Consider the following 18,872-nt stretch of genomic DNA (forward strand, 5'->3'; position numbering starts at 1 on the left):
ACAGATAAGGGGGAAATCGATAACAACGGGCAAATTGAAACCGAAAATTTACAGTAATCAGCATAATATAGAAAACCGCCATTAAAATCATTATGTACCCAGTTTAATGCCTATTTATGGCTGATTTCAATTTAAGTAGCAATCCCCGCCGCCACCCACCGACTGCCGCAAACAAATAGAAATACACACTGGAATACCGAAAACCTGCTGGCGTTAATTTCCAATAAAAAGCCGCTCTGCAAAAAGTAATTAACAACAAATTACGAAACCGTAGCAAACAACAACGTTCCCGAACAACCGCCACAACCAACACACTTAAAGCTAATTAAATTTTACGCTGATTCCCCCTCCCCCCATCTCTCACACTATGAAAATCTCCTACCCATCAACATACTATCCATAACTGATTGTTGGCAATAACGACGACCGCAGAGAACCGAGAGCCACAACATCTGGCATGGGTAGAGCCAAAAATAATGCCATATATATATTAAATAAAAATGATCAAAAAGTTTTGGCATTCATTTGAAGGAAGGCTCGTTCGGTCGGTCGGTCAGTGAAATCAAATAAATTAAGCGCTGACCAGCAGCCAAACACAATTTGAAGCCACCTAATTGATTTGCCAATAAAGTTAAAAAAAAGGATTCGCCACATGAAAGGCGAGGCGCCTTCATAGCCTGTAATTTGTAACCGGCCAACTGCAAGAGCCAAAGTAATTGATGCCCAACACACACTCGCACTCGCACACACACACACACAGACACAAGTTCACACGAACCCATACATATGTACATTAATTACCACAAAGTAAAGGAAAGCGAAAGGTGGAAGGACTATGGTCCAATGCCAACAGGACTATGACGACACCGACGGCTGGCCAAAAACCATTTGGGTCCAGCGAAGCGAATCTAATGTCGAACCGCCAGTAGAAATGTCATTCGTGTGCAATTGCCGCTGCCCGCTGTAATTTTCTTTTTGCAATTCTTCCCGTTTGAAGAAAACACCATCTCGGTGAAATGGGGAGTATCTTTTTATTGAAATGCGTAGACAAAGAATTACTTTATATGATAACTCCAAGAATTTCTCTTACACATCAGGTAAATTCTAATCACAGAATATTATCTGAGAATTTATTGTTTTTCCCTTATTTGTAATATTTATATTTTATATCATAAAACTGCGTCTTGAAAAAATAAATGTTGAACCAAAGATTATAAAATTAATTTGTCTTAAACTCTTTTTTCACTTCAAGTTCGTACTTGGATCTCGGATATTGTAGACTTGATAAGAGCCCATGATCGCCTAAAAAAGTGATGTACCAGTGTGGAGCAATCGCCAATGGTGCAGTGCATCCACGACCGCAAAGTGGACCATCCAGCCGTGTGAATGCGAGTGTTTCGCTAGAGCCCCACAGCGGGAATTGCAATCATATTAAAAGCAGACTGAGAGCCTCAGTGCGAAACATTTGATGCCAAAACAGCGCGAGCATGTGGCCAGCAGAATGCGGCATGAGGCACGGCGTGTTGCGCGAACGTAGGGAATGGGAATGGCTATGTCTGCGATCCTCCGACCTAAACTAATCATGGCTACCCATCAACTGCGCGGTGGCAAAAGCGAGAAAAAAAGCAGCACCAGAAACCGTAACACTTTGGCCAGCCATTTGCATTTCCCCAGGAAAATGGAGGAGCATTGTGGCCAAACTGGCTCACAGCGAATGCTGCCAAATGCTAATTTCCTGGCTGAAAACTTTTTGGTCATTTGCTTTATTAACGACAAAAGATTTAGAAAGAGGAAAGCCAAGGTTTAACCCACTCAAGGCTAGAAAATAAGGAATTTAGCAATACTGAATATTTACAATTTTTAGAGTGAAATAGCAATTTGTTATGCATTTTAAATAATTTTCTAAGAAATTAAAATGAATAAATTTTTAAATAATTGTAATTTTATTACCATAACAATTCAAAATATTAAAAAGAAACACGAAACGAAATGCCTGAAGTCTTTCCATGGAATATAATCCCTGACTTGTGACAACTACTAGATTTAAGATATATGTTTCTGGGGTTAAGCAAATGTGCAGGTTTGAATTAAATTTCTAAGATGCAGGATGTGGCGCTAAGTGCACACCCGCTTCCATTCGAGCTTTGCATAACTCATTAATGGCGAAAGTTTCTGGTGCTGACACTATCTGAGATGGAGATAATGCCCCCCGGCTGGCCACAAAAGACAGGACCCCGAATTGCGAGTCGGAACGGAAAGAGCTGAAGACATCTCGACTGGCACAAGGGTCAAGTGGGGCATTTATCAGGCCAGGGATTGCACAATATGGGCGCATAAGGCATGGCCATCTGCATCATCATTATCCTTGCGATCACATGCTGCATGTACGCAACAAAAATTAATTGTGCCCACATTCAACAGGAAACGAGACCGAAACGGATCCAAACCCTTGCCGCAAATGAGAAACTTGGACAATCGCATTCACACATTCTCGGCCAGAGACAATTGAAACTTTTTGTTCGAGGATGAGTACGAGTTTCAGAGTGAGATTGGGAATGGGAATGAGCACGACTACGACTACGAGTACAATTCTGGTCGCATTCACAATTGAGGACATGAGCTTTTCTTCTTGGCCGGCCAGCTTGACATGCGTTGGCAGGACCTCCGTTCCCACTTTTCAACTTCTCCATTCTTATGTGCCAAAGCATGTGTTTGAGCACTGAAAAATGTGAGCAACTTGGGCAATGCAATTAGTATTCTGTTAAGCAATTCATTTTTAGAAGCATTTCACTAAGTTCATTGAAAATTATGATGAATAATTCAATTTTTGTACGTAATTGGTTATGATAATACATCGTATAAAAATCTATAGAAACTGCGACATCTCTAACACATAACAAAACTCCTATATAACTATTTATTTATTTTATTTGATTAATCTGTCGAACGCTTCTTGTTTTGCAGTGCATGTGCGTTCACATAAGTTGGCCAAGCTGTTGGGCTGCTTGTGGTCGGTTTGCCTTCCAGCCATATTCCCATCCATTCATTCAGTTTGACATGGCAGCTGCCTGGTCAGCCATCCGACGACTCCCTTCTATATAGCACCTCCCTTAGCTCGATTCCTTTCCTTTCCTTACCATGCCATTCAAAGAACTCTTGTTATGCTCGCCCTGCTTGCGGTTTTGTCCATGGCCAAATGCAACAGCGTCTATGGGAACGCGGTGGTGGTTGGGGGTTTGTTGTTCAGCTGAGTGGCAAGACAAAGCTTGAGCCGCAATCGCAGACCCCCACACGGTGGAAAAATATCATGAGCATTCGTAATCAATCAATCAATTACTTCTCCTTGTTTCTAGCTTATTTTTAAGTGCTTATTCTTAAATGTTTAAATTGTACAGCTTATATAATATTTTTATAAGTATTATAACCAATTGTTATAATACATTCTAACTTAGTTAAAGCAAAACAGTATAAATGTACTTTCATTTCATTAATATCCTCTTTTCGTCTGTATAGCCAATGACCATGTCTTGTAGCCGTAGTAGTTGCCGGAGTCGCAATCGGAGTCAGTTGAGTGCCTTTGTTGCGGTTCATTCAGTTGTATATGTGGCTCGGCTCGGCCGAAAGTCCTTACCGTGGCTTGTTGCTTGGCTTATAGCTCTTGGCCTGCTCCTGGGCCCTCTGATGCACTGTTGCCGTCGCCTCATCGGGGCTGTCGCATTCTTCAATGTCTCCTTTTAGTAGCGTCATGGGCTTCATACTTTGTATTGAAAAGTTTTCGCGCGCGACTGACAGCAGCTGAATGGGAAGTCTGCCTTTCTTTCCGCACATATATAGATATATATGTACATTCCTCGTCTTGGGAAACTTTGGCTTGCAGCGGATATCCCAATGCTCCACTTGATTCAACTTCAAGTGCTATATAATCGCAATTAAGTCAGTACTTCCAATTGAATAAGTACTTCGAAACGTAATCGATTGCCTGCCCAACATAATTGTTACTACAATTATACAAGATATAAACCTCCATTTTTAAGTCTTAAACGTTTGGAATATCTTTTTCAAATTTAGTTTGTTGGGTAAACTATTACTTTCGCCGTCCACTGCAGTCAATGTGTTTCTTTCCCTCTTTTTGGCTTGATTGTGTATATGTGTCTGTGTGTGTGCATTGTCCTCGTTGCCATTGTTTAATGGTCACATTAAAAATGCCTCATTGTTGGCTCTGTTGTCGTTGTCAACTTCTGACCGCGCCCTTTGCACAATATTTTCCACTGCATTTCGCCATTTCGCCCACCACCCAATGTTCGCCACCCCGGCCATTTTGCCATTTTCCTGCAATTTTCTTTTTCTTTCGGCCACGGCGCAGAAAAGTATGCAATACAAAATGCATGCCGGCGGCATTGGACTTTTTAGTGGCTTGCATTGCACTTTCTGTTTACTCGTACTTTGCAATGGTGTGTGCATGTGCGGGAGTGTGTGTGTGTCTGTGCATGAGTGGGTGTTTGCACGTGAGTACATTAGCTGGAAATTTAAGGTGGGCACGTGTGTGTGCATGCTGCTGCACAGTGGGCATTTACAGCAAACAAAACATCCTTTGTGGGCATCGACTTTTCGTGGATTCTGCCACCGCTGCCGCAGTACCAGAGTCCTTCATGTGAGCACAATGCCGAACGGCAACAAGGTGCTGCAGCCTGCACTTTTGCACCACCCGCACCTTGTCCCACCCGCTCTCTGGGGCATTGAAAGAGCTCATTATGGCAGGTACCTTTTTACCCAGTGATGCTGGAATCTAATCCAAAACGAGGGCAAGATGTCTACAAAAAAGTTACTAAAACGTTCAACGCCTTTAAGAAATATGCAATCCAATAGTGTTTATTCACAGAATTCTATAATTACAGAAACCAAATATATAAAATTAAACAAAGAAAATTGTAAAAGAATCTGGTATAGCTATTAAAAATTTTCAAAATGTGTATTTACGGTTCCAAATAATATAATAATATAAAATGGATACCAATATATTTAAATAATGTCTGAAATACCATTTTATGTTATCAAGACTTCCTGCCAGCACAGTCCCTAAGCACTCTCATGCACTTTGATTGGTGGCCGAAAGTGGGAGGCACAAAGGAGTCGTATTGGCAACAGAAAGGAAGCTTATTTTAGTTGTTAACTGATGTGGGCGTGCCACTGTTGGCTCCTCTAATAGTTTGTTGTTTGCCAGCTTGGGTCTGTTGGGCAAAATTAGATAATTGAAATTGAAACTGGATAGAATGATGCTTCAGATCGAAGCTACGTAAGTCAGCTTAAAAGTTTACCTCTGCGGGGCATGAGAAAATTACTTTGAAATTGCCATTGGGAAAAAATTCCCATTTAGCGGAGTAAAGATAATCCGCAGCTACTTTCATCTGATGATTCAATTGTGTGGCAATTCACAAAGCTGGCGAAATAATTAAACAGAAATATGGCTGAAAATCCATAAATCAGGCAGCCAGCCGGAAATGGCATTAAAATAATACATTAACTTCACCAAAACGTTGCGTCGCCCACACAAAAATGTGATTAATTTAAAAGAATGCGAGGGCGTACGGCGAAGGAAACTCACGAAGTTATTAACGGAGAGTCCTCGCCCCCAACCAATACAATTTACGAGTAATAGCATTGTAATAAAAACAAATTTCCACAAACGTTTGGCCTAATTGTACGATAGAAAAAATGAAAGCATTACCCCAGCCAATCTCTACCACCCGCCAATAGAATTTATTTCTGCGGTTTAGTGGGAGTGTACTATTCGCGGGGACTGTTGCTCGTGCGACCAGCGTGACACAGAAAATTTCACAGCACTGCCAAAAGCAGCGAAAATAACCCACAAATTGTTTTGGCCAAGTAGTTGCATGTGAGTGGCGCATAACCAGCCCCCTCGAGGACCCCTCTATCGAGGGGTATGGCACCTTCTCTATGAGAAAGGTGCTGCTGCTGGATCCGTGAGGTTGACGTTGACGTTGCTGACTAAGGCGACGACAAAACACACGAACATAAACCCCAAGCACACACAACGACGACAATATAAACACGATAAGCAAAAAACTGCGACTTCCCCTCGGGGAACGTGCCCCAAGTCAGAATTTGAAAGCGAAGTGGTGGTGGTTAATGGCGGTGTTGGGACGGGGGAAGTCAGGTACTGTGGTGCAGTGTTTGGGAATTTCGAAAATATAAATATAAAGTTTCAATTACGTACCATTAATCCAGCTGCCATATCCAGTCAAGCGATTATAAAAGTTAATCGTTGGGAAAAATGTTTTTGCAAGCCTCGGATATGGCTATAAGCATATATATGCTTGCTTATTAAATTATATTTTACTACAATTGTCATTAAATAATCATAGAAAATGTTGGGAAACTCTCTTTAATGTAAATAAAACAGGGCTTAGATAATTTGTATTATTTTCTAGAAAGTGTTTGTGCCTTTCCTTTGACCATCTTCTAAACCAAATATGTATTATATCATTTAGAAAATAGCCATCCAGCTTATTAAAGTCAAAAAAATCTAACCACAGTGCCATGAAGCCTTTGAGCCACAGGGGGTAAAAGGACCTGCTTTAGCTAAAGCTACGGTGTTATGGTAAGCGTTTCCCTACCCTGCAGCTCTCCCCTGGAAATCAGTTTAAAGGCCGAAGCTCCGCCGCGGGCAAAGACACAATCCCACAATCAATCGGTCAAAGCCAGGAATCTACTGGATCCCATGCGAACATAATAATTGGAGAGGATAAGGAATCTCCTGGCGACGCCACTGGTCGACAGGTAATAGTGCAATGAGAAAGGTGAAAAAGCCAAACAGCTAAGAGAACACAGCAAATGGCCCACTGGATTTTCCTTTGCACTGGTATGAGTGCATGTCTGTGTGAGTGTGTGAGTGTGTGTGTTTGTGTGCGAGTGCTTGTGGTTTTCCTAAGCAGGGCACAATTAGTGGTGGAGCAGCGGGCGGGAAGCGGTGGGCAGTTAGCCCCATAAGTCAGTCACTCACACAGGCGAACGTGTAATTCGATTCGCGATTCGAGGAAAGGAGGTAGAAAGAGAAAGGCACTCTCTAAGAAAATTGGCTGCGTCGCCAAGGAAATTTAGAGTGGACAAAAGGCAGCAGTAGCAGCAGAAGGTAAAGCTGCGGGAAAACCAGCAGAACAGCCAGCAGGCAGCGCCGCTCGAAACACACTTCAAAAACACTTTGACCGGCAAAGTTGCCACACGGAATTTCTTCTTGTGCATCGGTAAATGCCAGAAAGTAAGCAAAACTTTCGCACTTTTGTTTTGGCCAACTTTCTTGCCAGCGCGAGAGATGTTTTAATAAACTCGCCTTCGAGTTCATTAAATTTGATTCAAGTAAATGGGTTTGTGCTATCCGATAAGTGAGTGTTTTTCCCGTTTTTCCCCGAAAAACCGATCCAAAAGTGGAGACAATTGCGGCTGATTGATAGGCAATTAGTGGAAGTGGATGCTGCTGATGTTGCAAGTGGAGAGGCACAACTGTTTGTGCATAAATAACCCAAAGCAACAACTGCCGGCCCAAGTGTCATTAACCTAATTGCCGCAAAAGAAGCCACCGCGCCACTTTTACCCCAACCGAAAAAATATACGGCCATAAATACGACGACCAAAAGGAAGAAGCAACGTGCAACGTGTTGCAATAAAAACAAATTTGCATAAAACAGGTAAATCCAAACCCAAGCCCGCCGCCACCCCACAAATAAAAAGGTGAAACCATAAAAAAAATCAAGTAAAAGGGCTCACCAGTGAAAATTCCAGCTCCCTTGGCCCACAAATATTTATTTTTTGTTGCAATTGTAAAATACACGAAATTCCAATGCAGTGAAAAGGACTTGGATCCCGGTTTGTGTGGAAGTGTGTGTGAATGGTTGTAGGTGAACTGTGTGTGAGTGTGAGTGCAGAGTGGTCAAAGACACAAGAGACCAATGCCACTTAAGCCAGGAGTCGTCGGCTTGTTCCCTGCCGTCTGCAATTTTTCGGTGCTTAACACTCGATGCACTGGGGAAAAATCAGGAAAAACAGCCAGAATGATTTTCCTTAAATCTAAAATCCTGTTTCTGGGGTATTCAGATGTTAAATATAACAAATTTGCAAAGTGATATTGCGGGTCCTTTTGTGCGAGTTTTTAGTTAGATATTAGTAATAATATATAGAATATATATATAAAGATACAACTAGAATTGTTTATGCATTTATTTTGGACACAATATAGTTCTTGAACCTAAACCCAAAATGGTTTAGAATTTTTTCATACGACTTCGAGTGTACCCTCATCGATGTGTGAGGTAGCCAAATGCAAGGCAAGGCAAGGCAGGGCAAATAATACGCGATATTTTCGGCCTCTCCAGCGGGAGAGGAGAGGAGTGGAGCCGCCTGAACTGTGAACCCTGAACCCAGAACCCAGAACCCTGTCCCTCGACCCCGCAGAAGTGTGAATGTTTGTAGTGCCCACGCCGAATGGTTGAGTGGGGCTCTTTGGTCTGTTTGCTGGGACAAAGGCAGTGGCAAGTGCTCGCCGGACAGCCCATTGAATCCTTTGGAGTCCTGTGAAGTGGGGGAGTCGAGCAGCAGGCAGGCTGAGAGGGCGGAACTCTGGAGAGCCCTGGGCAATGGGAGCATTGGACACATTGCATCGAGAGTTCGTGGCATATCGATTACGTAGAGGGTGAGGATATAGTTAACAGTTGATATTTCTAAGTGCAAGGCTTGAGTGGAACAAGGACCAGGACATATGTATGCTGTGTTTGAGGATTATGAATGAAGACATTACATGGGAATATATATTCGATAATTACAATCTATTGACATGTTAAAGGCTATCAGAGAACTGTGAAGATTTGGCATTGTTTCTCCACAGTTGGTACATGATAAACAATTTTGAATCACGAATATTATAACTGATAGATTCCTTAACAGAATTTACTTCCAACCTTTTATAGACCTCTTATATTAGGAGAGTGACGTTCGATGTTCGAACCGATGTTTTATAAAAAAATGTTTTTTTTTGGTTCCAAAAATATTATTTAAAATGACTTAAATTAAATCCTTAATCAAATTTCTAATCAAACATTTTCCACTTTAGCCAGGCCAGCAACGTAGTTCTTTGCTGGGCAACCAGCGACTGCGTGCTCGAAGAAAACCTCCAAGAAGTTGCCCCCCTTTTGGGAGCTCCAAGTTTTCCTTTGCGTCGACGCGACGCTGCCCTTAGCGATTCCGTTTGACCACAACAAACCGAGCACGCAAGTTGAGCCAATTCCTTAAGAGAAAGCTGACGTGACTGCTTTAGGAGCAGGACAAGCAACAGTACCAACACCAGGACAATGTCCAACGAAGAGAACGACGACTATATGGCCAGCTTGAGTCAGGCCCAGACCGGCGAGGATGAGGTCGATGGCGGTGGAGAGGCAGCTGGCAGTAACGACTCCGTTCTGGGCGGCCAAACAATGCCACAAATTAGTCCGAACGCACCGCTCGAGGGAAACGTTTCGCCGCCACCGACGCAGCCCCATTTGGATGATAATCTGCACAACGGGAACGGGAACGGGAACGGCATCCACAGCAGCAGCAGCAACATTAACAAGCACGGCAGCAACATCAACGGCAACAACGATAGCAACCGCAGCAGTCCTGCGAAGAGTCCCAAGCGCCCAGTGTCCTCCAGCTTCCGGATTCAGAACACCAGCCGGTACGATAATGATGAGGAGGACTTAGCAGCCAGCGAGCAGGTGGCTGGTGGAGATCGCCAGGTGCCGGATTATTGGCAGCAACGGAACGGTGCGACCACTGGTGCAACCAGTGGGCGGCAGAGTCGCGCCATTAGTCCCGGGTATCTGGACAACATGAGCGAGAACTCGGAGCAGCCGCCAGTGGTGCCGCTGGTGCGATCTAAATCCCGTCCAGAAATTTCAAGTGCAGCGGCATCGCGATATAATAATCTCTCCTATTGGAAGGCACGCCGTGTGGTGTTCTACCGGAATGGGGATCCATTCTTTCCGGGTGTGGAGCTGCGCTATCGTCCCGGACGGGATGTAACCTCACTGGACAATCTTCTCGATAAGATCTCGCCCAAGATGGACTTGCCACGGGGTGCTCGATATGTGTTCTCCATGGACGGAGATCGAAAATATCATCTCGATGAACTGGAGGATGGAGCCTTCTATGTCGTATCCTCGTTCAAGGCCTTCAAGGTTAGTACCAGATTATTTGCATGCATTTCTGCTTTCAGCTCAGCTAAGTTTTTCATTATTTTGAAGTTTAAGTGAGAGTTTTCACGTCAGGCGCAAAATCAATATAAATTTGAATATTTTGGTATAATTTTAGTTAGTGTGCCGGTTGTGTGTGTAAGTGTGCATAACATACATAAAACTATATACGAGGTTTTGGCGTTTTTTTGCGGTCAGCGCTGTGGAGTGAGAAAACTTGGTCACTTGGCCTAAAAATCAAAGGCGTCGCTTTCCTTTCGGCTTCTTTGTTTTGCTCCCTCTTCTTCGGAAAAGCGGGTCCTTGCGGGGGAAATGGGTGAAGTGAGCGGGTGGGTGGTTAGTTGTTCGGTGGGGCCACATTTTTGCATGCAAGCACTTTCGTTTTCTCTCGCTCTCATTCACATACACATTCGCATTCACTCACTCTCGCTGTTGTGGGAGTCTAGCCCTAGAAACAATGCCAACAATTAGCACGCCTTTTGGCCTGCCACGAGGGCAAGTTGGGAATTAGGTCTTAGCCTTTATGGTCGACTGAGAGTGGGCTAACTTGAGAGTTGGGACGGCTAAGAGAACAGTGGTTCTTAAGAGTAGCTCAGTTGAGCAAAAAAGGATAAGGACATTAACTCTTTAGGCCGAAATGGTCAGCTGGCAGTTTATCGATAAGTTCCATCAATATACTGAAAGCGGTGGATGGAATCGAATTAAAAGTAACAGATTTAACGATAACTTTTCATCCAAAAGTTCGAGGGAGAAAATTATTTCTTTTATTTACATAGTACATTAATTTCTTGATTCTATAAAACAAGTTAATTATATTAATGTAAAAAGACTTAAGTATAAGAAACAAGGGGATAAAGTCATAAAAACATTGTATGAAATTCGAAAAACCATTTCGTCACCCAAGGACATTTTTTTAGGCAACCCATTTGAAGGGTTGACTTTCGCATAAATTTCAATCAGATACTCGCCAAACAGTTGGCTTAAAAGTCTTCTCTTTTTACATCTGGCCGAGGCAGTTGGCCAAAAACAAAAAAAAATCCACACAAATCGCAGACATCATGCGGGTGCAGCAATCAAGCGTCCGCACATCCAACATGTTCCGGAACAACTATTGAAAAAGTTTCCACCTTCCGTTTGACAAACGTTGTGGGTGGCTGATGATGATAAGGCTGAGTGGGAGTGGCTTTGGGAGTTGGGGTGTTTTTGTGGGATTGGCTGGAGAGGCTGCGGCAAACCATAATCGCTAACGACCAAGTCAAAAGCCATCCCCGACTATGCGTCTAATGCAGTCGAAGCGTGAGCCAAAGTCAGGATGTGCCAGTGCCCAAGACAAAGAAAAAAGGCAGCCATTCCATCCCGCCAGGATACCCAAGACCCCACACCCGCCATCCACCAGGTTGGGGCTTCTCCTCCGGGCTCCACTACGGGACACCAAGTACCGACTGCGACTCCGGCCTCAACTTCAGCTGCAACTCGCTACGGCAAAGGCAATTGCGCCTGGCCCGCGGCTAGCAAACAAAAGCGCAGCATGGAGCATGCAGAGTGCACTTGCGAAAATACTTCAACCAAGGATATTTTTTTTTTCGGTCAAGATTGACAGAACTCATACATATATATTCGGATTTTTTGTTCTTGGTAGAACATGAGAGAAGTGTCGAAATATTTGAATTTTTTGTTTTTTCTTTTCCTCAAAGATCTTCGGCAACAGTTTAATCTTATTCTGAGCGTTTAATAAAATAGTGTCATTTCATTTTTTAACTACTGCGCTTGAAATATTGTATTTAAAGTACTGAGTATGTAACCTGATTTTGCAACATTAAAAAACTTTTGAAAAAATCACCGACATAAAATGATTGAACTGAGAGTTTGCGGTTTTCACCAAAAAATATGGTCAATAAAAACCCAAGGCCAAAATAAACCGCAATTCGCGGTTTTGTTCAATTTATTTCTGAAAATTGACTATTTATGAAGAATAACTATAACTTGATGTAGCTGTGGTCAAGAATGGTATACATTTAAAGTGAAAATATAAAAAAAATTCCATTATTGCTAATTTAAAATTTGAATGCGATTGGTAAAGAAACTTTAACCGTTAAGCCGAAAAAATTGTGTCAAAATCATAGAGTTATTTTGGCCGTAAAGTACAAAGGTTTAGTAAGTTAGCCAAAAATGTATTTGTGATGAATGGCTCAGTTAAGTATTTATCCAGTATGTATCCAAAATCTCAGAATTTTCAGAAAATTTTATCCGGGAATTGAAAATGTACTTGTTCCTGATACTAATTTTGGTGTGCAGAACAGGAATCTTCGATGAAAGATGTTTAGCCCTACAAATTCCCAATGAAATAAGAAAAGTACCCATTTTTTCTCTATGTATAGGGCTTCGCTCCATTCGCTGCACCGCCTGAAATCAAAACTTATGATGAGCCAGCGGCGCTCTCTTCGGCAACCAAAGGGGATCCGTTGTGTGGGGTCGTGGGCTCCAGCTCCACGCCGTGGCACAAAAGGCCACAAAGAACAATGGAGCTGCGGGCACATATATACTCATCAGATGGGAAAATGCATAGAAAATCAGCCGGCACTTCGGGCGCTCTCACGCGAAAAAGGCCAATTTGAAAACTTGTGGCGTTTCACTTAGGGAAATTAAAAATGTATGCAAAGTACTACGCCGAACGGGAGGGGCCAAGAAATCGGGCCAGAGCAGGCGCAAAGTGCATTTTGGCCTGGCTAATAATATAAATTCATTTTGCGGCCGAGCCGAGCGGACGAAAACTGTTTACAAAATCATTTATGATAATTTATTCAACCGGGCATGCGTGACGACACTCACGCCGACACGCGAAATTTGAATGATTTTGGGTGCAGCAAATTGCATTAACCTTGTCAAAAGCTTGCCCCGCCAAATAATTGCTGTGTTGTGCGCCAAAAGAACCCGGAGTGGGTGGCTTGTGCACACAGTTTGTAATCAAAATTTAAATTTCTAACCATCCAGAGAAGGTCGAAGGCCCAACAGTGGGTTGAGACAGAGGAATTTTCAGACAATGAAAAGGAAACGTCGTTTTTGGTTGTTCCAAGGAGCCGAGGGAAAATAATGGGGAAGGGATTAACGAGCATTAATGGAATTTGTTAGCTTTCTCTGAAAGGAATTCAAGTTGCTGTCGCCTTAACAATTTTTCATTTCCATATTCTTAATTTGTTTATGGTATACATCTTCTTGGTAAAGAGGATGGAAAATAATCTCAAAGTAAATTTAATAAAACCAAAGGAATGTAAAATGCAAAACAGAACCCTTTTGTAATATATTTTTTGGCCGTTATTTTAGCCTTGGGCCGCATAAGGATATTTCATTTAATGCTAAAGTCCTCAATCGGTTAATGTATAAATCCATAAATGCTAAACACACTAAAAATTGAACTATTTTACCCTTTAACACATGATATAAATAGTATCGGCTCTGACCCCATAAAAATTCAATTTAAAAGCTGACCAACTTTCAGTAGAATTAAGAATGTGTCATGCCATAAAAATATTACAAAATGTTTGGTTTCAAGAAAATGAAGAAATGATTTAATACCGCCCTGCATTTTGTATTTTATTTAATTTATTTTGTTCTTCTGCCACCACACCTTCGAATGCAGTTGCAATGTCATTTACAAGCTTTTCTCTTTTTTCGACCGCAATATGAAATTCCATTTGAATTCTCCTTGCTGGCCAATTTAGCGGTGAAATTAGATATATATCGTGCAATTTAGCAACTAGCCCAGAGACCAGAATTCTGCTGACCGATAATGCCACTGTGCCATAAATACGCCTTAAAGGTGCAGCACGCCAATTATGAATGATGGTCAGGACTTTCCTTTGCTTTCCTTTTCCTGCTGCACCCCAAAACCCGGTTGGCCAAGAAAAATGGACACGCAGAGCCGCAAAGAAATTAAGATTTTTGGCACAAACGTGAGCGGCATGCCAAGAGAACAAAAGCCAAAATGCGGGGCATGCAGCACGCAAGGTCAGCGCCATTGTAATTAACTGCATATAAAGTGGGCAGTGGGTGGTAATCGGCAGTGGTAACGGGCGAAAGGCGAATGGAGAGCGACCAGATTTCACGTCAATTATTTTTTTTTTTTTTTGCCTGCCAAGGCGGCCAACTTATGACCAAACAAGCTGCAGTGACATGTGAACAAGATTAAACCCCACAAACCACCGTCTCGTCTGCGTTATTTTCCAGGTTTTCCGCCCTCATCGCTTTTCCACACCGCAGAAAGCCAAAAACTTCGGAACTTGCCTTTGGGCTATAAAGCGTTTGATAAATTTCGCTGCCATTTACGTGTTGCACGCGCCAGGGATGTGAAATGTGGATGAACCAGCTGGCGAGCGATGGCGATGGCGATGGTGTGGGCTCAGATAGTTGACTATGGCTAACAGGTGGGGTATGGACTGTTGGTGGTGGTGGTGGTAAAGACGAGGTGAAAGGGGGTTAAATGGCGATGAGGGGCCGGGACAACTGTGTCCGTTGACTGCACCTGACGACATAAATTGCGCATTTGCGTGGTCGTGATCCTTTTCACTTACAGCGCCACGACAAAATCTCGGTTGCCTCCAGAGCTGCCTTTTGCCCCTCCCAACCCTTTAGCTCTGCACCCTACCCCTCCATTCACTTCGAAAATTTAACAAAAGGTGCAAGCCAACCGGGCGTATGAGTAATGCGCGTTTGTGTGTGTACAACGCGTCTGCTTCACAATTACAAGAGGATTTTATACTCAATACCCACTGAACGAGCGGTGAGCAGGGGAATATAAATTTGGAAAATAATGTACTTATAATTATTTTGAGAATACGGATATTCATACTCAAAAAAAGGCAACAAGCCAGATTTATCTTATTTATTGATTAATTTATAGGGAAGTATATAACTCAATAGTTTTAAACGTGGCTATTTATTTTAATTATACAATAATATAAAAATATATATATATTTCATAAATTCGTTGCTAAATATATTGAAAACTGTACAGAACTTCAAAGAATATTTATGAGTATATATAATTAATAGAAATCCATTAAACTTTTATATAAGAAAAAATTTCCTGATCACTCCACAGTTCGAAACTCCGTAACTTTTCCAGCTCCTTTGCTGCTGCTGCAATGATTTTTTAATTGCTCGACACAAATATAAACACAGACTGGCCATTTTTTGTTGTTTTCTGCTGTCCAGCATTGTTGACCGCTGCTGACTCTTCTCGGCAGGATCTACTGGTGCCATTGTGGGCTCATTTTAATGATTTTCTGACTACGTCATCAGAGCCATGCTTGATTTACATTTTTGAGTTGTCCGCCGGTGCAGCATTACGGCTACTGATTGCATTGACAGTTGGCACACGTAGCTGCTGCAGCATCAGGATATTCAGGGGATTCACATCGAGATTCTGGAGTGGCAGAAGGATGGTGGGGAGTTTCCAGGCGAAATGCCATGGATTTTTACCGTTTAATTGCCGCCTTTCATCGCATTCTTAATTTGTTGTTCGCTGCCATTTTTTTGTCCTTTTGCACTTTTTCATTTAAATTTGTTTGCCAATCAGGTCGTATGAAAAGGTCCGAAATAATTGCTCCATTCTGCGGATAGATTCGATTATTGAAAAATTACATTACTACTTGTATAATTAAATGGCTTTCAGGCCGGGAACAATAACAAACAATTTGTATCACGCCTTCGAATCTAATTGGAGTCAAGTTCGAATTGAGTCGCCAAATTGTTGAACAATATGCGTGCTCGATTGAGAACATGTATTACGTGTATGTGTTTAATTTGGTCGCACATAATGAAGATGCAGCAGGCTGAAATGTTGTCTATACGACAGAGGGAGGTTTTTGCAGTTTATTCCAGAAACCAACAAAAAACTTGGACTTTTTGTTAAAGATATATATTATTTTAAAAAATATATAATATAATATACATATATAATATGTATATAATATATATTATGTAAACTATTAGGCTTGTAAAGATATAACGTATATTTTTGGCTTAACGATTATTTTAAGGACTTTTACATTTTTAAAGTAAAAGTGATATTACACACGTAATTAAGCTCTACTGCCCTTTATTTTTTCGTGATAATAAACTGCCCTTGTTATTTTATACAATATTTTGGTCTCCGATATGAATTTCCATATAACTGACTTATTGCAAACGATAATCAGCATCAATCCGTATTATTCGACAACATTTATTCCTTAAGAATCCTTGATCAACCCTCTGTAGTCATAATTATGTGTTTACATATGTATGGACATATGTATGGGCTCGAACGCGTCTATAGCCTTAAGGCGTTTTGCAATTATGGCAAAAGCTACAGCAACAGCAGTAGCAACAACCATGGAAACTTGGGCGGGGAGCCAAGAGATTTTGCTTACGAAGACGCCTATTAATATTACGCTCTCGCCGTGTTGCAGGCGCATTGGCTTGGAAAATGTGACCCAGACCGCCATTGTTGTTGGACTGCTATAGTTTTCCTTCGGGCAGGACTAACAATTAGGAGCATCCAGATGCCTCGACGCAATTGGGGCTGGGATTTCGTAAGGGCATTAATAAAGCACTTTAATAAATTAGTCCAACCGAAGCACTTAAGCGTCTTATCAAATCAGAGCAGTTGCATGCCGTGGCTTAACGCACACATTTGCACGAGTGCGGTGCATAAATATGTGAATATTCATATATATGTTTACCCGATCCTCATTGTGGTTGACATTTAAATGGCTCATTGTTGTAGTTTGCGGCCATTGAAATTGCACTAGCAATACGGGAGGCGGGTTGCGGGTGTCGGGACAGCAGCGACCGCATGTGCGAGTTCCTATGAAAATATGTAGGTGTTGAAATCGAAAAACAGCTCCGGACAATAATAACAATTATTGAAAACAATGAAACACAAATGAAAAACAATATTACCAGCCAGCCATCCTACTGCCCGCAAACATCCATGCCCATAAATGGCCTACGGTGGGTTATTTTCGCCATTGAGTTATTAAATGTGCCTGTCATGTGCTAGTAAAAAAAAGGAGCCTCTAAAATAAAATAAAAGTTTAATAGTCGTTTGGTGTTCCTCTCCATTTTGATGGGTTAAATAATATGTATGATTTCATTTGGAGCATTTCAACTATTTCGTGCAATTTTAGTTAGCACCAAAACAATATCAGACGAATAAATATGTTTTGGAGATTATTTTGAATAACAGATTTAAATTATAACATAATTTCTACACATACTGAAAATATAATGCCATAGCTTTATTACTGGCAATTTCCCTCATTGTCCCACAATCAGGCATTAAGCAACCCACACACTCGCAATAAAAGGACATGCCGTGAGCTCTTGTCCTGCCACTCGCCCACAAGCAGAAAGGACGTGCTGGACCAATACAGAGGCACTCGCTGGATTTTTCTGTATAAACATGACAATTTAAAACGCATTACAGTGCGGCAATTAATTAAACTGTCATTGGTTTGCAAGATTCTGAATCGTTTCGCCGCGCCACAGAGTCAAAATAAATTGTATACAAAAAGCGCGCACAGGAGAACACAAATATTGCATTAAAAGCCAGGGGAATGGAGAAGGTTCGCCGGGTTGACTGGCAACAGTAAAGCATTGCGTAAATTTATTGAATTGTAAAAAGAACATATATCAGCGTTTTTAATTGCAACGCCAGCAACAACAAGGAGCCGGCGTGTTGAATAAATAGCCGAGGACAGTTTAAACTGTTGAAATTGGAAGGTTTCCGAGTGCCAGTAACGGTGGAGAAACTATAAAAGTTTATCGAGTAGGCTACATAAAAAGGGTTGAACTTATTTGCTTACCCCTTTTACGAGAGGGAAATTAGAATTGGCCATTTAAATCATCGAAGATACTCGCTCTTTTCCTCATTTGACCCTTATTGAAACAGCCGCAGAAGTAATCCACTTTAACGAGTCCATAAATGGTAAACGACTGTTGTTTTGTTTTCAATGAGCTGTAATAATTTCACTCGTTTTTACTACTTCCCGTGTCCATAAAACAAAATTAAAATATATTAACTTAATCAAAAGAAGAGCGAGTCGCAGAACTTTTTGGCTGCTCGGAAGCCAATTTATGCTGGTCCAGAGCACAAGTTGCCAAGAACGGAAAGCCGCAAACTCCGAGAAAAACTTAGACCAGAGCCAAATGACAGTAATTAGAATTTGTTGGAATTTTTTTTTTTGGTTATTTGGCTATTTGTTTATTCGCTCTACGTTTGGCAACACGGACTCGGCTGTTGCCAAAAAAGCAAGTGGCCAACTGGCAGCAACTGTAATAAATGACAACAAATTCCTCGCAGCCAGGGAAGTCGTCTAAACGTTTTTTCCCCGAAAGGCATAAAGGAATAAATAAATTATTTACACTCGTACACCCACATCTTTTTGAATTTTCCGGAGTTACGAATGCAGCCCACTGGATATAATATTTTCATAATTTTGTGACTGACGTCACTCGACTTTAAACTATGCAAAACAACTCAATCCATCGGACCGTGGTGCTGTAAAGCACTCGGCCAACATTCCTGTCGCCCTCAAAGCGCACAGAGCAATAAAACACAGGCCTCCAGAAAGGGGTGTGGGCTGGAAA

The 18,872-nt window shown here is 41.8% G+C and overlaps 1 protein-coding gene across 2 annotated transcripts in view; it reads left to right on the forward strand.

Moving 5' to 3' along the window:
* Positions 1-9,050: 9,050 nt before the first annotated feature.
* Positions 9,051-18,872, forward strand: part of DCX-EMAP (Doublecortin-domain-containing echinoderm-microtubule-associated protein) — a 39,103-nt gene continuing 29,281 nt past the window's right edge. For both annotated transcript variants that reach the window (NM_001274921.1, NM_140471.3), the window contains exon 1: positions 9,051-10,226. In NM_001274921.1, the coding sequence (NP_001261850.1) occupies positions 9,483-10,226 (744 nt within the window). In that variant the 5' untranslated portion in view covers positions 9,051-9,482. The remainder of the gene's footprint in view (positions 10,227-18,872) is intronic.

This window comes from Drosophila melanogaster, chromosome 3L, assembly GCF_000001215.4.
Source record: "Drosophila melanogaster chromosome 3L".
NCBI classification, from domain to species: Eukaryota; Metazoa; Arthropoda; class Insecta; order Diptera; family Drosophilidae; genus Drosophila; species Drosophila melanogaster.